Source organism: Mus caroli, unplaced genomic scaffold (genome assembly GCF_978045245.1).
Source record: "Mus caroli unplaced genomic scaffold, Mus_caroli_1 scaffold_11, whole genome shotgun sequence".
In the NCBI taxonomy this organism is placed as follows: Eukaryota; Metazoa; Chordata; class Mammalia; order Rodentia; family Muridae; genus Mus; species Mus caroli.
In genome coordinates, this window is record NW_028227266.1 from 113,769,411 (window position 1) to 113,792,507 (window position 23,097).

The 23,097-nt window shown below is 47.2% G+C and overlaps 1 protein-coding gene and 1 non-coding gene across 2 annotated transcripts in view; one reads left to right on the top strand and one right to left on the bottom strand.

The window, feature by feature from the left end:
- Cmtm8 (CKLF like MARVEL transmembrane domain containing 8) overlaps positions 1–12,037 on the bottom strand; it is a 55,704-nt gene extending 43,667 nt beyond the window's left edge. The window contains exon 1 of the mRNA XM_021171330.3: positions 11,457–12,037. Within this exon, the coding sequence (XP_021026989.1) occupies positions 11,457–11,603 (147 nt within the window). The 5' untranslated portion in view covers positions 11,604–12,037. The remainder of the gene's footprint in view (positions 1–11,456) is intronic.
- LOC115031977 (U6 spliceosomal RNA) lies at positions 5,019–5,125 on the top strand. Its single transcript, XR_003837634.1, has one exon. It is a non-coding gene; the product is annotated as a U6 spliceosomal RNA (small nuclear RNA).
- Positions 12,038–23,097: the final 11,060 nt, after the last annotated feature.

Sequence of the window (23,097 nt, forward strand, 5' to 3'; positions counted from 1 at the left end):
AAAGCTAGTCTATGCTACCTGAGATCGAGAGGGCTGAAGGCAAGGAGGAACCTTGCTCTGAGAACCTGGGGAAAGACACCACCCTACTTCTCACTTGCACAAGTCCAAAAAATTACCCATGGCAGCCAATCCCCAGCGCTTTTGGAAATGGGGAACAGAGAACACATGTGGTACCTCCCACCTGAGCTGTTTCCTGGACACCATTTTTGTCAGTCAGCCTTACAATGCCATCTACCCTAACCCTCCTCGCCCACCTTTGTTTGTTCAATGTAACCACATAATAGAGTTTAAAAAACAAAAACAAAATTCAGCATTAGCTTAATAGAAAAAGAAGAAGAAGAAGAAGAAGAAGAAGAAGAAGAAGAAGAAGAAGAAGAAGAAGAAGAAGAGGAAACCACTGCAAAACCCGATCAGACTTAAAAGCCTTTTAGATCTAAGTCCCTGGGAGGGCACATGTGTGCTGTCTGTGCGCATGTGCATTCAGGGATGGGCACAGAAGCCTTATTCCCTTATTCCCTTATTCCCTGAGACAGGATCTTTCACTGATCGTGGAGCTAGGGTGTGGCTAGCAAGCCTCCTGTCTCTCCCTTTCCCATGAACCCTACAGCTTGGGTTGGTTACAGGAGCCAGCTCCTTTACGTAGACGCTGAGGATTTGAACTCTGATCTTCCTGTTTGCACAGCAAGCTCTCTGAGCCACTAAACCATCCCCACACACTCCAGTAGACCATTCAGTATAGCTATTCTAGACATCCACAAACATCTCCAATTCTAAGGGAACACTTTGCCTTGTGAGACAGAAGACACAGCTCACGGACTGGAGGCAAACCTGGAGTCAAGAGCTGATAAGACTAACACTTCCCTCTCTTGACTATGGTTTCACTGATGGCCACCCAGGAGCTGCCTCTGAAGCATCTGCCTCTAGGAGTCCCTTCAAGCCTGCTCGAAGCTAGTATTTCCAAGTGAGATTCATTCTCTACAGAGATCTCAGGCATTGATAGGAATTTAGTGGTGTAGTGTTTACAGCTTCAGTGTAAAGAATTCTGTGCTGCCTCCAGCTGTTTCTGGAAACAAGGCAGATTTTAAATAAATACCGCTCTTTCTCCTCTGAATTATTTTCCCCCATAAGGTGGAACCTTTTATAATTAGGTTTGGGATCTGGGAAGGAAAGCACAGGTGAGAAGAAGAATGAGGTTGGATTTTGGCCTGTTTCTCGCCACAGGTCATAAGCTCAGACCTCTGGAAAATCAACCAGCCCGTGGCTTTTCAGGCTTTCTTTGACTTATAGTAATGGAAGTTGATGTAATCTTTCCACTGTGGCTTCAAAGGCTTCACAACTGTAGCTAAATCATCCTATTAATCTTTTACAGAGTCTAAATAAACTGAGCATGGTAAAATACACAGGTCTCTTGGTTTCTTTCTGTAGGCTTGCTTGTTTGTTTATTTATTTATTTATTTTGATTTTGTTGTTGCTGTTTTGGATTTGTTTGTTTGAGACAGGGTTTCTCTGTGTAGTTCTGGAACTCACTCTATAGACCAGGCTCAGAGGCTCACTTGCCTCTGCCTCCTGAGTGCATCGAGACTGCTGGGCTGTAGCTTTTAACCTTTAAGCTTCTTTAAGTTTTTTTTTTTTGTTTGTTTTCTTTTGTCTTTTGTTTTTTGTTTTTGGTTTTTCGAGACAGGGTTTCTCTGTTGTCCTGGTTGTCCTGGAACTCACTTTGTAGGCCAGGCTGGCCTCAAACTCAGAAATCCGCCTGCCTCTGCCTCCCAAGTGCTGGTATTAAAGGCGTGCGCCACCACTGCCCGGCTTTAAGATTCTTTAAGGCTGTAACCCTGCTTGGTGTGGAGGCGTTGAACATTAGCACTTGGGAGGTTGAGGCAGGAAGATGGACAACTGAAGCCTGGGCTACACAGGGAGACTTCATCTCAAAAACAAAGAAGATGTGTGGGACTGGAGAGGATGGCTCAGTGGTTAAAAACACTGGCTGATCTTCCAAAGGACCTGGGTTCAATTCCCAGCACCCACACGGCAGCTCACAACTGTCTGTAATTCCAATTCCAGACACTCATGACATGTCCACCCCCCACACCAATATACTCACATGCACACAAGCAAATCATTTTTCAAAATAGCAAAGGATTTAAATGGACATTTCTCAAAAAATATATACAAATGACAAAAAGACACAGGAAAATTGCTCAGCATTTTTGGTTATCATGGCAAATGAACCAAACCCAAAATGGTAAATCACTTCACACCCAACAGGGTCACTGCAAAGAGTCAAATAGAGAAATGAAGCCCTCACGCCCTTCTTGGGATACTAAGTAGTCCGACTGCCTTGGGACTAGTCTATTGAAGTCTCAAGACATTCATTTGGGTCACTGTACATGATTCCATTTCTTTAGCTAAAATGCCCAAACAAATCAAAAGGAATACATCATTTGCAGAAGGTTGTCGATTAAGGCTCACAGTAGCATTTGATATCCATAATGGTCAAAATACGGAAGCAACACAAACGTCTGCCAGCTGGTGACTAGACAAACAAAAATCTGGTATATGGTGAGATGGAATAGCAATTGACCATGAAAAAAGTAAAATATTCACACACTATATAGCATGCCTTTTTATTTTGATTGGTGTCGTGTGTGTGTGTGTGTATGTTGTGTGTGTATGTATGTGGTACGCATGTATGTGCCATGTACACATGTAGAAGCCAGAGGTTGACTTCAGATGTCTTCCTCTATTCCATTACTCCCTACCTTTTGTCTTGTTTTGTTTTTTTGAGGCAGGGTCTCTCCTTAGACCTGGAGTTCATCAATGGGCCGGTAAGCTTGGTGAGCTCCCTGTCTCTGCCATCTAGTGCTGCGGTTGCAGGTGCACACCACCTCACCCAGCTTTTTATGTGGGTGCTGGCGAGCTGAACGCAGACTCTCATGCTTGTGCAACAAGCATCTGATGGACTGCATGAATGATTCTGGAAGCAGGATGCTAATAGACAGCCATCCAAGAGTAAGGACCATTAACGCGTAACATACAAAGCAGGCAAATCCACAAAGACAGAAAGTAGGTTAGTGATTTCTCCCCTTAGGCAGACGAATGGGAAGAGTGGGGAATGCCAACTAGCAGGTGCAATCGCTTTAATAAGGTGAAGTTCTAATTAGCTAATGGGGATAGTTTGTCCAAACCTATAATCATCTATGATTCTCCGAATTGTACCTTATAAAAGGTCAACTTTACAAATGAGTCATATCTCAATAAAGCTAGGATTTCGTGCCTGGTACTATAAACCTGATAATAATGGCTAGGGTGGACATAGTCCCTGGGGGTGAGCCTACTATTGTTACTTTGCTAAGTGGACATGCTAATGTACTTTAGCCCTAAGTGGGCCATCTGCACCATTCTTTCCAAGGCTCAGGGAACAGCAGAAGAGGGGGCAGAAAGATGTAAGAACCACAGGATAGTGGAGAGAGCTTCGAAATGCTGTGTCCTGGATGTGACATGGCTGTGTTAGCCACAACCCCATAGCAGCTGTGCCTACGTGCTTTACGCATGCCCAAGACCCAGCCCACTATCATTTGGTCATAGCTCAAACTGCCCCACCCCTCCCTAGGGAGCCATAGGTAGCTAATAGATGCTGGGGAGGGGAGTCCCTTTCCTTAATGGTGTAGCCCCTGCTAAGTTGCCCTTGCTCAAGCAAATAACCCCTTACCCGTGCTCTCATAGGCACCCCTTACAAAGGGCACACACCACCATGCCCTCCTCCTTTAAAATTAATTCTAACTACTCAAGAGTAAAATAATCCAGAGAGAGATTCTTTTTTGATTACTTGGGGTTTGTTGTTGTTTGTTTGTTTGTTTGTTTTCAAGACAGAGTTTCTCTGTGTAGGCCTGGTTGTCCTGGAACTTGCTCTGTAGACCAGGCTGGCCTCAAACTTGGAGATCTATTAGCCTCTGCCTGACAAGTGCTGGGATTAAAGGCATGTGCCATAACCACCAGGCCAGAGAGATTCATTTAGCTTAAAGGATGTTTGTTTAAAATGTCGTTCAAAGAAGGAAACAAACATACAGGAGACCGTAGGAGTCTGGCTGCTTCTGGGGGACCATGTGGTCTTTAGGAATGGAATGAAGGGGCCTCGAGTGTTGGCTCAGTGGTTAAGAGCACTGGTGGCTCTTGCACCCACATGGCAGCTCACGGCTGGCTATGGCTCTGTATCTAACACTCTCTTTTGGCTTCCTTGGGCATCAGGCACACACACAGGTGGTACCCAAACAGGCATGCTAGCAAAACACCTGTACACGTAATAAAATAAATATTTTTTAAAAGGCAAAAACAAGTTGGTCAGGGAGGCATATAATATATAATACTCACGCATTATGCAAATTCATATAATAAAGGATGCTTTAAAAGATGGAATTTTAAAAGTTCATATAGTAAAAAATGCTTTAATACCTAAGTAAGGGTGTCACACAAGGTGGTGCACTCCTTTAGTCCCCAAACTCCTGAGACACACACAGGTGGGTCTCTTTTTTTCTAGGCTAGCCTGGTCTACATAGTGAGTTTTGGTGTGGCCAGGGCTACATGATAAGACCCTGCCTCACAAAAGCAGACAAAGGTGGAAGAAATAAGTGAATGAAGAAAAGATAAAGAAAGAAAAAGAGAAAGGGGCTGGGAAGGGCTCAGATATAATCAAGGTACATCATATAAAACTGTGAAAGGATACATTTTTAAAATGCACACAGCAGTTGGGGAGCTGGCTCAGGAGTTAAGAGCACTCACTCGCTGCTGTTGCCAAGGAACAGAGTTCAGTTCCCAGCATCTACTGTGGGTGGCTCACAACTGCTGTAAGGCCAGATCCAGCAGAGTCAATGCCTCCGGCTTGTGAGGGCACCTGGGCCCACGTGCACAAACCCATTCACAGACACAGGTGTGACACAGAACTAAAAATAAAATAATCTTTAAAAAAATGGGGCTAATCACTTATGGAAAACGCTATCCAGTGTCAGCAAGAAACGGGACACGTGCTCGCTTTGGGAGCTCATAGGGTAAAACTGGGTAGATACAGAGAAGATTAGCGTGGCCTCTGTGCAAGGATGATGCACAAATTCCCCCTGCTTTCTCCTTTTAACTCAGTTGAGGATCCCAGCCCACGGAATGGGAGCTTCTGCCTACTCTTGGGGTGAGCTTTCCCATCACAACTAACCCAGAAGAAGACACACCCGGAGCCTTGTTTCCTAGGTGATTAGAGTGTGTCAAGTGGACAATCCGTCATCCACCATAGCCACAGCAAGGAACAGGTAGAATTGTTTACGGTTTTAAAATTTATGTTTAAGTATCATATAACTCAAGAAATTCCAGAAGAGTCTACCCCAAAAGGTAAATAACAGTTCACCGAGAGTTCCTACCAACGAACAACAGGCCCACAGCAGCTTTTTGTGCTGGAAGTGTCCCATGCATTTCAAATCACTGGCATCCCCAGCCTGCATGGGGCATTAGCCAAGCAGTAGAACCCCCTGCATTCTGACAATTACCACTTCACGATGCTCCCAACTTTAGATGCATAAGGGCACCATGCCTGTGTGGGGGTGGGGTGGGGTGGGGTGGGGTGGGGGTGTGCTTAGTTCATCTTTTTAAAGTTTTTTTTCCTCATTGGCTGGCTTCCTTCCCCCTGCCCTTCTATTCTGTGAAATGGAAACGAATCCTCACTCTTTTGAAAAGGGGCTGACAAGAAGGTGATTTAGATGCCAGCCAGCCCTCAGTCCACCCAATCCATGTTGTCTCAGCTAAGTTTGCTTGTGACAGTTAAGTAAATAAAAGGGGACTTAACATCATGACATGGATGCCATACTTCATTTGAAAGCCACCAATAACAGGAAGGATTCAATTAGCCGGTATTGTTGCAATCACTTTGATTCTGTTTCAAGTGCTTGTAATGTTACAAGATTGCAGCATCGGCCAATTCACAGGTCAAGTACTGGGCTCTTACTAGCTTGTAATGAAACTGTAAAAGGAAAGAATGCCCTATAATTTGGTTTCAACATAGTTACCATGGCACAGCCCTGAGTGTTAGGCTGAGCTACAGGCACTCCCCCTGACCCCGGCAGGCAATTAGTTCATTTCTTTAAGGTTCAATCAGAAGTCATTTCTTGCAATGTATGTATGGAGAGGAGGCGGATATGTCTTAAGGAATGGGATGGCAGAAGTCAGAAACACACCCATGGTCCTCCATCTGCAGATAATCACCATACTTTATGATATTCAAGAAACGGCTCATTACAAGCTGCATCTCCATCCAGATGCTAACTCCTGAACAAATAAGTATCTTAGAATAAAGCACTTGGGATGGAGAGAGGGCTCAGAGGTTAAGAACACTCACTATTCTTTCACAGGACTGGAATTTGGTTCCCAGTACCCATATCAGGTAGTTCACAGGTATGTGTTATTCCAACCCACAGGATCCAATGCCTCCTCCAGCCTCTGTGCACACACACACACACACACACACACACACACACACACACTGAAAAGCATGCATGGGCAGAGGGGGAAGAAGGGGAGGTGTAACGGTGTGTGTGTGAGGTACATGTGTCTGCATGTTCCTGAGTGTGGATGTGTACAGGAACACCTCCTGGCATCCAGTTCATCTGAGGCAGGTTTCTTTGTTGTTTGAAGCTGTATATACTACAGGCGAGCTGGCCTGAAGAGTACCTGGGGAGTCTCCTCCTCCAGTCACAGACACACCCATCGGAGTCTGGCTTTTCATTGGTTCTGGGAATCTGAATTCAGGTCGTCACATGGTGTGTCACTTCAGGGGATCCTTAGCATCTTGAATTCGCACTATCTTTCTAGCTTGCACATGAATGGCACACACTACCCATGACAACGTGAAGCAGTAGTTCACCTTCCAGTGCAGGGGTGAGGAGGAAAACACTGGAAATCCTGCAAAACTCTCACGGCATCTGTCTTAGTTACAGTTTTACTGCTGTGAACAGACACCATGACCACGGCAACTCTCATAAGAACAACATGTAATTGGGGCTGGCTTACAGGTTCAGAGGTTCAGTCCATTATCATCAAGGTGGAAGCATGGCAATATCCAGGCAGGCATGATTCAGGGGTTGTTGAGAGTTCTACATCTTCATCCAAAGGAAGCCAAGGAGCAGAGGGTCTTCCAAGAAGGGTCTCAAAGCCCACCCCCACAGTGACACACTACCTCTTGATAGTGCCACTCCCTGGGCCAAGCATATTCAAACCACCACAGCATCCATGCAAATAAGGGCTGTGCTCGGGGGATGAGGGGTAGGGGGCACAGTTCAGCGCCCTTGTTTAGTTGTAATGAGGACTGGGAGTTTGGGTCCCAGCACCTACAAGGTAACAAGCTGGCAATGTGTGATCAGGTGAGAACACACACACCTGTAACCCAGGTTGGGAAGCCATGGAGGCAGGAGGACCACTGGCTTCTAGCCTAGCTAAGAAAATCACTGGCTTCTAGCCTAGTAAACCCCTAGATTCAGGGAGAGACCCTGCTTCAAACAAGAGAGGAGAGTGACAGGACATCTTTGTTCACACAGACATTCACACCCACCCACATGGATAAGGAAACTTAAAAAAAAATGTGTAAACAGCAGGCCACAATGAAGAAAAAAGTATTCGAGGATTTTTTTTTTTTAAGTGGAAAGACAAGCTAGAGAGATGGTTCAGTGGTTAAGAACACTGGTTGCCCTTTGAGAGGTCCTGAGTTCAATTCCCAGCCACCACATGGTGGCTCACAACCATCTGTACTGGGACCCGATGTCTTCTTCTGGTGTGTCTGAAGACAGTGACAATGTACTCACAGACATAAAACAAACAAATAAATCTTTTTTAAAAAAATGCTTTAAAGTGGGAAGACTAGAACAATGAACCAATTTTTAAAATTTTTTAAATGATATTTTCCTTATTTGAGAGAACACACGAGGTACTCAGTGTGCAGGAAGAGAGACCGTCACTTTAAGCCATGTCACTATGACAGTTATACAGAGAAAGAACATCCCACTGGGATGGGGGAGATGAACTGGTATTTTGAGATAGGGACTGGCACAGCACAGGCTGGCCTGGAACGTGTTATATAACCAAGGATGACCTTGTTCCTGACCCCCCTGCCTCTACTTCCATATAAGTTACCCTATGGCTCAGTTGTGAGGTGTTTGCCAAGTCATAGGTTAACTGGTACTGGTCTAACCCAAGCCATATAATGGCTATCATGGAAGACAGGCAGGGCTGAACTTCCATGGTCCATGTATTGCTTTTCTATTGCTGTGGTAAAGCACATGACCAAAGCAACTTGTAGAAGAGTTTATTAGGGCTATGGCTCCAGAACGGTAGACCCCATAAAGACAGAGTTAAGGTGATGGCAGAGGCAGGAAGTTTGAGGGCTCACTTTTTTTTTTAAGATTTATTTTTATTTTATTTATATGAATACACTGTAGCTATCTTCAGATCAGAAGAAGGCATTGGATCCCATTAGAGATGGTTGTGAGACACCATGTGGTTGCTGAGAATTGAACTCAGGACCTCTGGAAGAGCAGCCAATGCTCTTAACCGCTGACCCACCTCTTCAGCCCCGAGGGCCCACATCTTAAACTACAAGCAGAAAGAGAACGAGTGCATTGGGAATGGCCCCAGGCTAAAGCTCGCCTCCAGTGCTTCCTGCAACAAGGCCACACCTCCTAACCCCCCCCCCCAACAATACCATTAGTTTGGGACCAAGTTTTCAAATATCAGAGACCACTGGCGGGGGTTGGGGGACATCTTATTCAAACCATTACAGTCTGAGAAAGGCAATGCATAGTGTCTAAGATCAGCAACAAACTCCAAGAGACAGTACCATAAACATGCTATTCAGAGACAGCACGGTAGCTCAGCAGTAAAGATGCTGGCTGGCAAGGGCCTTCAGTCCCAGGAACCAATGTAGTGCTAAGAAATGATTCCCTCATATTGACATAACCTCCAGTCTCATGCCTGCCAGATAAACAGAATAAAATAAAAATATGATTTAAAGCTCTAAGAGATCTGAATACCACTCCATACCCTAACCCTAACCCTGATCCATACCACTAGGTATGGAGACAGAGGGAGAAATTTGCATTTTCCTGCCTGTAACATTATTTGGCTATTTATTTATTTAGGTGTTTTTTTTTTTTTTTTTTTTTTTTTTTTTTTTTTTTTTTTTTTTTTGAGGCAGGGCTTTTCTGTATAGCTCTGCCTATCCTGGAACTCACTCTGTAGACTAGACAGGCCATGAACTTACAGAGATGCCCCTGCCTCTGCCTCTCAAGTGCTACCACTGCCTGGCTCAAGGATGATTTGACTCTAAAACAGGCACTGTTATCTCTGCCTGACAAAAGAGGGTAGAGATTGGGGAGATGGCTCAGTGCATAAAGTGCCTGCTACCCAGAAGTCCTGATGTTGGCCCCGCAGCACCCATGTAAAAATACAGGTGTACACGCCTGTAACACCAGTGTTCGGGGTATGAGACAAGTAGATCTCAGAGGCTCAACTAAATACTCAGGTTCAGCAAGAGATTGTGTCTCAAAAAATAAGGTGGAGGGCTGGTCAGATGGCTCCATGGATAAAAAAGGTGTTTGCCACCAATCCTGACAGCGTCCTTCAAATCCCAGGGGCAGCTTGGCGGAAGGACAGAATAGACTGCCATAAGTTGTCCTCTGATCTCCACAGGCCACGTCCCCCTCCCAAGTAAAGAAGGGGAATATGAAGACACCCACTTGTCGCTCTCCCACATCCACCACACCTGGATGAACATAGCCACACATGCCCATGCACACACATACACCAACCCCAAAAATTGTATGGAGGAGCTCCCCGTAGCCTATAGAGCCATGTCAACACATCAACAGTAGTTCACCTTAGTGATGGGACGAAGGGTCCTTGACAGTTCTTTCACTTTCATATTTTCTGAAGGTATGCAACAGAGAGCACGTGGGCGGCAAACACATCAACACAAGGTGTTGGGGTCCGAGCCACCCCACAGAAGCCCCAACGTGAGCGTCTATTTGCTTTTCTGAAGCGGGAGAGCCAGCCAACTCCCTCACTCACACAGCAAATATTTGTTGAGCTCTTTAACGCCAGGCCAGGCCTTGCACTGTGACTGTAATACTTAGGGCTATTTAATAGGGCTGCCTGGGCCAACCATTTTGGAGATGAGCTAAGCTAACACTTTCCCAACTTTCCGTGGAAGCTGATTGGGTGGGTCTGGGGTGGATCTGCGCCTTGAGTCAGCAAGCTCCCGGGATCCACACAGCTGCTGAAGGTTTCTCAGAGGGTCCATGCACACTCAACCACTGTACAACACGATCTCCGCCCCCATTCTCTAGCTTTCCTATGGGTTGGATTTCAGTTTCACAAATGCTTCCTTGGGTCTGAGCTGCAATAGAAGGGAGACTCCTATTTAGACTGTGGGAGTTGACACTCCTTAGCAGGTAGGAGCAGAGAGCAAGAAAAGGGCAGACATAGGTTTGAATCTCAGCTCTGCCAACAAGAGTAAACTTCCGTCCGGTCTCTGAACCTCAAGTTTCCTCGCGTGTAAAATACTTGCAACCACCTTCGAGGGAGAGCGCATCAGGGCCTACACAAACTTAGAAGCTCCTCCAGGACTGACACCCTGACAGAGGGCGAGGACAATAGATAGTGGCCGCCACCAGTAGTCAACAGAACTCCAGGCGGAAGGCCTGGCTTCCCAGGAACAGCTCGTGCAAGTCCTGCCTCCCTCCCCGGCACTTGCCCAGCCCCCACCAGGATGTGCTCGGTCCGTACAGCGGCCCTCAAGGGCTCAAAGAGGTTGAGATTCTCAGATTTATTCAGGGAAATGTTCTTGATTCATCTGTATTTGACCACAGGAAGCTAATTACTCAGAAGTTCTCTCCTTTATAACTTTTAATAGGAAAACTTTTAGAACTGGGGGTGCGGCTCAGCGGTAGAGCATCCGACTGGCACGTGAAGCTCTGAGTTCCAGACCAGCACTTTGGAAGGGTCGGTTTGATTAAAACAAAACAAAACAAAACAAAACAAAACAAAACAAAACTTTGTTTTTTAGGGACCCGTGCACGTGGAGATCGGGTGAGGTAGGCCCTAGGTATTCCGGACACCCATGATCTATAGAAGCCCACCAAAGTATCCGGCTCCCGGGAAAGACCACCATCCTTCGAATGAAAACAGCAAGCTGTGAGATACCTCCCACAGCAGACATCCTGAGGGTCACGACCCTGGTTCCCAAGGGAGCCTCAGGTGAAAGAACCTGGATGTGAGTTTTGCACTTTACAAAGAAGTGGAAGCTCAAGAGTGTTCCCGGAGCCCGCGGGAAGACCAGAGCCAGCACGGTGGGCGGAGCTGAAGGCGCGCGAGCTAGCCGAGTCCACCTGCCTCCCTCCGCCCGGCCCAGCCCGGCCCGGTCCGACACTTACGATCTCGGCTACGATCAGGAGCCCCGGCGGGGTACGGAGGAACTCTCGGTCGTAAGCGAAGCTGCTACTGGTGGTGGAGAAGTTCTCCGCAAAGGAGCTGGTAGTGGTGGTGACCGTGTGCGAGCGCGCGCGCTGCTGCTCTTCCATCGTCGCCCCGGGAGCTGGCCCGGGTCCCAGAGGACCCTACCCCCACCCAATGAGTTCCCTGGGCTCAGGATCGCGGGCCAGGGAATCGCGGATGATGGGAGGCGGGCAAACCCGGGTGATCTCCAGGGTCAGATCCGCAAGTGTCCCAACACCTCGTCGCGCGCACTCTGGGTCTGCTCAGGGACCCGGGAACCGGATCGCTGGCGACCGGTGGCAGTGGACGGCGGGGGAGGGGAGAGAAGAGGAGGGGCGTAGACTGGGCGGGTGAGGGCGGGCACTCCAGGACCTCCCCTCGGGGGCGCCGCCGCGCGGCCACAGCACCTGTCTCCCAGGGACTGAGAGCTCTCCGGGGTGCAGGGACGCGTACCGGATCGCTAAGGGTGAGCTGCACCTCCTGGTCACACTCCTCCTAGCTCGAGCCACAATTAGGCTCCGCCCACCTAGGGCCACCAGACTTGGACCAGCTTCCTCCCACCTGGCCGGACTAGCAGCAGGGCCTCTTAAGGAAACCCAGGCCTCTAGGGACGTGGCGGCTCCCGGACTCCAGGCGGTTGGGGGAGGGAGGCTAGAATTGTGACCTAACCAGACCTTAGACCAGGGATCGATGTGAGGCCGCTTGGACAGCCCTCACCCACTCCGCTGCAGCCGGCACCAAAGTCGCTGTTTCCTGCCCCTCCTGTCCGGAACAATTTGAGGAACCAACTTAATCGGGAGTGAGAGCGAGAGGCTTCCAGGCGCTCTCCACAACTCTGGCGGAGACTAGCTGGATCGTGGAGAGGAAGATGGAAGGTGGGGAGATGTTCGGGATTCCTGGTCAAGATGTATCAATATGACAGATCTCATTAGCTTGGGGTGGGGGGCTTGTTTCAAACTTGAAAGGAACCGTCTGTGCAAAGTGATGTTTATGACAAGCTAGCTGTGCTTCCTGGGGTTAGGGAGGAGGGGTGGCCATCTCCTTGTGTGGGCAGCTATGTGCCAGTCAGGTGAGTGCTGCGCAGAACCCTGGGTACTTGTGTAATTAGCATGAAGCTATTGGTTCTGCTTTACTGGACTTCAGTGGTACCACCCGTGTTTCAAGACAGACTTTGATGGACGATGGACATTTGGCTAAAATGATCTGCTTCCACGTGCCTGTCCCCCTCTTGTTTTGTGAAGAGTGACAAGAGACAATTAATCTGAACCCACCAAGTGGGTTTTGATTCGAAGTGAAGGCATATCGGATTTTAAAAGTTGTCAGAAAGTGTATCCTGTTAGTGGATCCGAAAAGAAAGCGAGAAGAGCAAGCTAATAGAAGGAGTTAGTTTATGGGAGATGGTGGCTCACACATTTAACCCCAGCACTCAGGAGGCAGAGGCAGGCAGATCTCTGAGTTCCAGGCCAGCCTGGTCTACAGAGTGAGTTCGAAGACAGCCAGAGATACACAGAGAAACCCTGATTTGAACAAACAAACAAACAAACAAACAAACACATCTTTTTAACCTGGGTGGTGGTGTTGCAAGCCTTTAATCCTAGCCTGGAGAGGTAGAGGTTTGAGGCCAGCCTAGTCTACAGAGTGAGTTCTAGGACAGCCAGAGATACACAGAGAAACCCTGTCTTGGGGGTGGGGTGGGGTGGGGGCGGGGAGAGTTTAAACCTGGGTCCTCCCTAGGAAAACTCTAGGGTAAAGTGTTTCAAGGATATGCCAACAGTTTCAGTGTGGTGGCTCATACTGATAATTTCACCACTGGGGGAGCTGAGGCAGGAGCATAGAGTTCAAAGCTAGCCTAAAGTTATAGGGTGAGACCCTGTCTCAAATAATAGTCTGTGCTACCTAGTGAGCTCAGCCTAGATACAGAAACCCTATCTAGAAATACATAGTTCAAGGTCATATTGGGCTCCATAGAGGGTTTGAGGCCAGGCTGGGCTACATAGTGAGACCCAGTCTCTCCTCCCACCACCAATAAAAAAAAATTTTTTTCCCTTGAGGCACCACCTACCTGCCACCCCTGATAGCAAGTAGGTCTGGGATTAAAGGCATAGACCACTATCTCTCTCTCTCTCTCTCTCTCTCTCTCTCTCTCTCTCTCTCTCTCTCTCTCTCTCTCTCTCTCTCGTTCTGTTTCATGTGCATGGTAGTGTCTGATTCCCTGGAACTGCGGTTACAGACCTTGTGGGCTGCAGTGTGGGTGCTGGAAATTAAACTCACATCCTCTGAAAGAGTAGTCAGTGTTCTTAACCTCTGAGCCACCTTTCCAGCTTCAGGAATTCAAGTTTTAGACCCCACTGTAGACCAAACCACTGAGGACAGAGCTAGGAAGCTGTATGGGAATGAGCCTCCAAACACCAAGTGCTCAAAGAAATTGCTCAAGTGGCTTGGAAGTGAGAGACGGGGGAGGAGCCTAAGGCAACACATACCCAATACTGAAGATTTGAAGTCTCAGCGATTCTACTCATAATACAAAGGACACTCCCTCTCTGAGACCCCCGGGGCAGGATGGTTTCCAGGAGTCTGGCTTTTCTTTACTCTGGGAAGGTACACTAAGTGACTGGAAAGATGACCCAGGCACTAAGAGCGACACTGCTTTTACAGAAGAGCCGAGTTGGGTTCCCAGCACCCATGTCAAGCAGTTCATGACCACCATCCCCTCTAGCTCCAGCGGCTCCAATGCCCTCTTCTGGATTCCTCAGGCACCTGCACCTCACATTCACTCAACAAAGACACAGATGTGTACATAAAGATAAATCTTTAAAAAGTAAAATAAGTATATATGCCATTTTCTTTGTGTGTGTGCACACATGTGGGACATGAGTGTGTGTGCGTATATGTGTGTGTGTGTGTGTAGGTGAATGTGTGTAGGGGGTGAGTGTGTGGGAGTGAGTGCATGTGTAAAGGCCAGAGGAAGACATTCAGTGTTGTATTCTGTCACTGTGTCAGGGTCTGCCACTGATCTTGGAGCTAGGCTGGCATCCAGCAAACCCCACTGGTCCTCCTGTATCCACCTCTGATGGCTCTGGAGTTAAAGAAAAGTTTGTGACCAGACCTGGCTTTTTATATGAATGCTGGGGGTTTGAACTCATGACCTGAGGCTTATGCAGCAAGTTCTCTCCTCCACTGCCCACCTCCCCAGCTCCAACAGATGCACATACAGCGTATGATTCTGTGCAAGGTCCCAGTCAATTGTACTAATTTTCTGTAGTGTTTCTGTATGTGTTGGATTATCTATCACAGTATAACAATGATTCTGAACACCAGCAGCTTCAAATCACCATTTTATTTGCCCAGGAAACTGTTGACTATGAATTGCAGCTAGGCTTGGCAGGCAGGAGTTGGAGGCATGCTCTCATCTGGGAACTGGCCGGACTAGGTAATTGAGAAGGTCTCCCTCCTCCCATAGACGCTACACTCACTGGGCTTGCTTTTCCATGAAGCTGGACTCTCTTGCAGCATGGTGGGCTCTGCAGCTGCTGGCTACTAAGAGGGGCAAAAGAGATACATTAGTTATATTTCTTGTTGCTTCAAGTCCCTGACAATGGCAATTTAAAGAAGGAAGGACTCACTGGGGTTCACAGTTTGAGAAGGTTACAGTAGCCATAACTGGAGAGGTCTGTTGTCAGGAACATGTTGCAGCTGGCCACACTGTATCCACAATCAGGAAGCTGAGAGAGGAGTGTGTGTGTGTGTGTGTGTGTGTGTGTGTGTGTGTGTGTGATACTCAGTTGGCTTTTTCCATCTCATGTCCAAGTGTCCATGGTACTGTCCCACCTATGTTCACAGGGCAAGTCTTCTCAGTTTCGTTAAACTTTCCCGGAGGCTCTTCCTCAGACACACCCAGAGGTGTGCCTCCTAGGTGATTCTAAATCCAATAAAGTTAACCTGAAGATGAACTGTCACAAGCAGGGACCTCAGGCCCAGACCCTCAAGGTACATAGCATCTTCAAAACAAAACACACAGACAACAGACTCCACTGGTAAAGGCCAGCCAGATCTGAACAGGAAAAACAGACATCATCTTTGCATGGAAGGAGCCTCACAGAATTATGCTCATCTCCTAACCTACCAAGGAGACAAACCAAGGTAATAAATAGCTCCAGTCAGGTTGAGTTAGATTTCTCACCAACTACATTTTTCTGTGAACTTAAGAAACTCTTCCCTGAGGATTCTGTGTTGAACGGAACTTAGAGCTAAGATCTGTAGGAATACAAAACCAAAGAAGAAATAGGAAGATGGGAGGCTTGCTGGGTTAAGCATTTACCACCAAGGCTGGGACCTACGGAGCAGAAGGAAGAACTGATACCCCTGGTTTGTCCTCTGACCTCGAAACACATGCTTTGGGATAGCCCCACTCCAAATATGAAAACAAAGTTAAAACAGCCAAGTGTGGGGGTACATATGCTCAACCCCACTCAGGAAGCAGAGACAGGCAGTCGGATAAGCGTTCCAGAGTAGCCTGGTCTGCATAGCTACACAGTAAGTTTCAGGCAGGCCCAAACTACAGTGAGTCCCTGTCTCAAACAAAACAAAGAAAACAAAACTTCTAACTTCATCTGGGGGTTTGGAGAGATAGCTTAGTGTTTAAAAAGTGCTTGCCGATTTTGCAAAGAATTCTCAAGTTTGGCTTCCAACATCCATATCAGATGGCTCACAAATGGCCAGTAACTCCAGATCTGGGAGAGGGGAGGAGGGGGAAGGGCGGGAGAGATGATGCTTCTGGCCACCAAGGTACCAACACTCACATAAACACCACCCCCAGTAACATACATAATTAAAAATTAAAGCAAATGTATCTAAAATTAAAACAAAAGATGAGCGATCACAGTCCCCATACATACATACATAATTAAAAATTAAAACAAACCTATTCAAAATTTAAAATTTTAAAACATTAAAGCAAAAGACAAGCTACCATACCAGTCTCCAGCCATCCTCCTCGGCACAAGCGCCAAGAAAACTGGTGAAGCGCTGCTAAGTGCCAAGGGATCCCAGGAGATTTGCTCACAGGGGATGCACAGTGACATTCCAGCTGCAGGGCCATATATTCCAATAAACAAATGAGACCCAGCCCTCTTGTGGGCTCAGAGTGCCTAGAAGTCAAGAGTAATTTAAATAATTTAGTGGATAATTTGTAGTTGCTGCCTGCTATCTAAGAAAAGAGCATGGCACAGTCTCATTTATAAGGTTGTCTTCATAGGGCTACCTATCATTTATTGCTTTTTACTATTCCATCACTTATAAATTAAGTATGGCTAGTTCAGGGAAGAAATATCAATGGATGTTAGGACTCGTGGATACAAATATAATAATTAATAATAATAATAATAAAGACCATTTGCATCATCTCAAAGACTCCCAGAAAATGTTCTTTCTCCTCCTCGAATTTCACAACTTTGCAGGAGAGAAGCCCAGGAAACTCAGGAGACATTGTGTGCCTCTCGACATAACGCACCAGGCAGAATCTGACTCCCTCCTGTGGTGCTCGCATCCAGATGTGCCCTGGGTTCAATCACCACGGGGAACGAGCAGACAAAAGCTGAGAGTGGTGTCACACACTTGGAGTCCCTGAGGTGGAGAGGTGGACGTAGACACTCAAGCGTGCTGGCCAGCCAGTCTAGCCTACGTGGTGAGTTCCAGGATGGGGAGAGAGCCTGTCTCACCACTTTACACACAGTGATTCAAGCTGGGGTGGATCGGGACAAGAAAGATGGCTCCGTGGGTGGGTAACAGAACATACGCTCTTCTGCCCTTGCAGAGGACCCAGATTTGAATCTCAGCACCCACACGAAGGCTCACAACCACCTGTACATCGAGTCCCAGGGGGGTCCCTCTTCTGTCTCCACCGATTTTTTTTTTCTTTTTTGAGACAGGATTTCTCTGTATAGCCCTGGCTGTCCTGGAACTCACTTTGTAGACCAGGCTGGCCTCGAACTCAGAAATCCGCCTGCCTCTGCCTCCCTAGTGCTGGGATTAAAGGCATGCACCACCACGCCGGGCTCCACCAATTCTTGAACTTAGGTGATGCACATAAACTCACTCAGGCAAACATTCATATACATGAGTAAAACAAAAGAAATGTCTTTTTAATTATTTAATTATTTGCTTAATTATTTAACTATTATTATTTAATTATTTTAATTATTTGAGTTTATTTGTATTTTATGTGCATTGGTGTTCTGTATGTCTGAATGAATGTGATGGATCCTCTGGACCTGGAGTTACAGTTTTGAGTTGTCATGTGGGTTCTGGGAATTGAACCTGGGTCCTCTGGAAGAGCAACCAGTGCTTAGCCAGTGCTGTTAACTGCTCAGCCATCTCTCCAACCCACAAAATAAGTCTTTAATAAAGGGAGTGGGGGATGACACATAAGGAACAATATCCAAAGTTGATTTGTGACCTCCGCATGCATATTCACCACACACACACACACACACACACACACTCACACACACACACACACACACACACACTCACACACACACTCACACACACACTCACACACACACACACACTCACACACACACTCACACACACACACACACTCACACACACACACACACACTCACACACACACTCACACACACACACATATTCACCACACACACACACACACACACACTCACACACACACTCACACACACACTCACACACACACACACTCACACACACTCACACACACACACTCACACACACACTCACACACACACTCACACACACACACACACACATATTCACCACACACACTCACACACACACATATTCACCACACACACACACACACACACACACACACACACACATATTCACCACACACACACACACACACACACACACACACACATATTCACCACACACACACACACACACACACACACACACATATTCACCACACACACACACACACACACACACACACACACATTCACCACACACACACACACACACACACACACATATTCACCACACACACACACACACACACACACACACACATTCACCACACACACACACACACACACACACACACACACGATATCTGCAGAAGAAATGAAGTCAGTATGTTAGAGAAACATCTGCGCTCCGGTGCTTATTGCTGCGCCACTCACAACAGCTAAGAGCTGAAAACAACCTAAGTGCCATTACCAGATAAATGGGAAATTTGCTGTGCGCACACAATGGGGTATCATCCCACAGAAAAGGAAGTGACACTCTATCATTTGCAGGAGCATCGGTGGCAGTGGAGGTGCGTGAAATAAGTCAGATACAGAAAGACAAATGCTGCATCCTCTCAATGTGAGAGCTAAACAGTGGGTCTCATGCAAGCTGAGAAAGTAACAGTTGCTACCAAAGTGGATGGGGGTGGGGGCGGGGGTGGAGAGACGATGGCTGTGAGGTACAGCTGGCTGGGAGGACCAATGCCTGTCGCTCTGAAGCATGGAACTGTCATAGACAACAGTCAATTGAATATTCAAGGAGCTAGGAGAGAGGATTTTTTTATTTGGATTTTTCCCATCAAAGAAGTAACAACAGTCAAGGGGCTATATGATGGTCACCTTGATCTGGTCACTGCACATCATATTTATGTACTGAATTATCACACTGTAACACATAACCATTTATAGTTACTATGTGTTGGTTAAAAATAAAAATATAGTTTTACATTTTTTCCTGAGGTTCTAGATATAGCTTAAGGCCCTGGGTTCAATCCCCAGCACTACAAAACAAAACAAACAAACAAACAAACAAAAAACCCCAAACAACCCACCACCACCACCAACAACAACAAAAAAACCCAAAGAAAAACCAAACAGATAAATAAACTATTAAAATCTCATTAAGGTCTTGGTCACAAGAAGAAGATGGACTCCTCAAAGTTTGTTCATTTTTTGGTTTTTGTTTTATTTTGTTTAAGAAAAACCAAAACAAAACAGAATGCCACCGTGTAGTCCTGGCTAGCCTAGAGCTCCTTACGTAGACCAGTCTGGTCTTGACCTCATAAAGATCCGCCTGCCTCTGCTCTCTAAGATTAAGCAGTGGCTACCATGCCTGCTTTCTCCTAAAGTCCTTATCTGCATTAAGAGCCTTAAAACGTTCTTACCTATGGTGTGGCATTTACTACTAGAATACACAGTTTGGAAAAGAAGACACAGTTTCTTCCCTGAAGGAGCAGGACATCAAGATGGGATGCAGCAGGGATGAGTGGCACCTCATTAGTCTGTGAATGGGCCAGAGACTGAGCAAGCATGGGTGGTACCCACGAGGCTACAAATGGGCCAGGGAACAGCTTTGTCCGGGAGGAGGGTAGCAAGATCAGCCTGAGCTTGGGCACAGTTTCTTCCGGGAGCAAATATTTACATTGCTTTCAAGGGTTGTTCAGATTCAACTGAGCAAAGAGAGATGGGCTAAATGAGGAAATTATATTAGAGACAGAGCCGGGCAGACAGGAAGCTCTAGACTGGTGTTTCTGCTGATACAGCTAGAGGGAAATGCCTCCCATGTGGAAGTCAGAGAGCTCTTCCTCCCTGCTCCTCCTCTTCAATACACATCCTGTGGGTGAACATTCTACTGGTAGAGATGGGGAAGGGGATTTGGGATGAGACTCAGTGTACTGGCTAGTTTTGTGTCAACTTGACACAGCTGGAGTTATCACAGAGAAAGGAGCTTCAGGTGAGGAAGTGCCTGCATGAGATCCAGCTGCAAGGCACTTTCTCAATTAGTGATCAAGGGGGGAGGTCCCCTTGTGGGTGGTGCCATCTCTGGGCTGGTTGTCTTGGTTCTATAAGAGAGCAGGCTGAGCAAGCCAGGGGAAGCAAGCCAGTGAGAAACATCCCTCTGTGGCCTCTGCTTCAGCTCCTGCTTCCTGACCTGCATGAGTTCCAGTCCTGACTTCCTTTGGTGAATAACAGCAATGTGGAAAATGTAAGCCGAATAAACCCTTTCCTCCCCAACTGCTTCTTGGTCATGATGTTTGTGCAGGAATAGAAACCCTGACTAAGACACTCAGTGACAGAGCGCTGGCCTATCGTGTGGAAGGCCTAGGTTCAATTCTTAGGCCCAGGCATGATGTCATATACCTGTAATGCCGTCATTTAGGAGGGAGCAGAGGCAGGAGGACAGAAAGGACATTTTAGGCTATGCACAAAGACTCTGCATGCCCCACATATCATAGCCACAGGTTATAATCTTTTCAGGGGGTAAAATGCTTTAAGTCTCTCTCTCTCTCAAAAGATTTATTTTACACTGTAGCTGTCTTCAGACACACCAGAAGGGGGCATCAGACCCCATCACAGATGGTCGTGAGCCACCATGTGGTTGCTGGGAATTGAACTCAGGACCTCTGGGAGAGCAGTCGGCTGTGCCATCTCTCCAGCCCTTAAGTCTCTCTTCTGCACACTTGCTACTTTTGTTCAGCAGCTATTTACACAAGCTAGCGGAAAATTTAAACAAGAGATACACATACATGAAATATACATGTCCAATAAGTGGAGGGAAGGTATTGGCTAGTGTCTCCCCCCCAGGCTTTGAATGCCCTCGTGCCAGCTTAGCAGGGAATAATGGAGGCATATTGAGGGAAGGTCAAATTTGATCAAAGAGTCAGGTCAGATACAAGCAGATGGTGGCTCATGGGCGAACTGTGTCTGCCAGTGAGGTCCAAGTGATAAAGACCCTGGTTTCTAGATACAGGCCAAAGCTCCATAGAGCAGGGCGGGGCGTTGGAGAGGATGCAGCCAGAAGTTCCCCAGAATGTAGCCGGAAGTTCCGTAGAGTAGAGCCGAGGTTCCACAGAACGAAACCATAAGGTCTGTTGCATAAAGCTGGAAGCCACAGCTACTTAAAACACCGTGCGCTTGTTGCCAGGGCCTACCTTGCTGAGTGCCAGTGGACCAGTCCTGAAAGCCCTGTTGGTGGCACTGCCAAGTCTAAGTTCTGCCAGGAGGAAGGACTTGGAACAGAGCGCAGCTGGAGGTCCTGATGCCAACACCTTTCGCTCATTAGTGTTCATTAGGCGCCCACGTTTGAATTCCTGTCTGAGGAGCTGGGTGAGCAGAAGGACCTGCCCTCGGAATGCTGGCCACACCCAAGGAAGGGTCGAGATGTGTCTACCGTGCAGCCGGAAACACACCAAACGTTGGACCGGAGAATCAGAGGCAGCAATTATATCTGCCAAGCGCCTCACATGAAGGCTCTAGCCAAAGGAACTTTCAAAACAAGCAATTTCCAGAGTGGCTTTTTGCTTACCAAGGACTTCTGCTTTGGGAAGAATTTAGTCGAGAGCTCTGCACCCTGGGCACCAACAAATATTTAGATGTTTGTTTATAGACAATGAACTGTTTGCAAAGAGGTGATGAACTCCCGGAATTTAGAGGTGGCTAGGGTCCTTATTCAGCAAGAAACAAACAAAACACCAAGAGTGTATGAAAGCACATTTATTCATTCCTGAGTAAGGTTCTGGCATGAAGCAGGTAAACTGCATTATAAGATTGTTCTACAGTTCCTGTTGCCTGTAAAAGCCAAGAGTCCTCCCTCCCTCCTCTTCCCCTTTTTGTGTGTGTGTGTGTGTGTGTGTGTGTGTGTGTGTGTGAGAGAGAGAGAGAGAGAGAGAGAGTGTGTGCAGGGACAGGGTTGGGTGTTACTCCTTGGATGCTTTCTGCCTTCTGTTTGAGATAGGGTCTCAGCTTAGCTGAGATGGTTAAGCTAAGCTGGTCAGCTAGCCAGTGAACTTCCAAGGATCCAGCTGTCCCATCTTGGGAGGTCAGCTACTTGCTACCACATCTGGCTTTTTTTTTTTTTTAACCTGGGCCTGACCATCAGAACACGGGGCTTCATACCTGCCTGGCATGTACTTTACTGACCAAGCCATCTCCCCAGCCTTTTAAAACCCTCCTTTTGCTTAAAGTCAACCAACTGTTCCTTCGGTCCCTGGTCTCCATATGGCTGCTTTGGGAGGTAGGGAGAGGTCCGGATGTGACTGGTAAGGCCCTGCCCTGAGCTGAAATGATAGCAATGGGCTAATTACCGGGTGACAAGCAGCTTGAGTTCATCGTCCCTTTCTTTGACCTGGAGTATGTGTAACCAGAGGAACCAGTTAGGTTCCCCAGCACAGGCAGGGGGCAGACACAGAGCAGGGTACCCCATTGATGGTAGCTAGGCACATGGTTATACTAATGTCTCCTCTCTGGGGAAAAGGTGGGACTGGCAGAGAAGAGATGATGCAGGCTGTGCCACTGTGCTTGGCAGGTGGTAATCGGTCAGCAAGACGTGGGGAGAGGCCAGGATGCAGAACAGCAGTGCCTTATGCCAAGCCACGGGGCTGTGGCATCTCTGAATGCTTTGCTGGATAGTTATTGAGGCAGAGCTTCTTCACACATGACAGTTTGTATTTACCTCCATCTGTAGAAATGGTTCACTCCATCACACAAGGATCATGGGTACATTGTATCTTTTGGGTTACCTTATTTCCTGAACGCAGCAAAGACCTCATTTTCTTCTGGTCCCTCTTTCTTCAAGAATAGATTTGTTGTT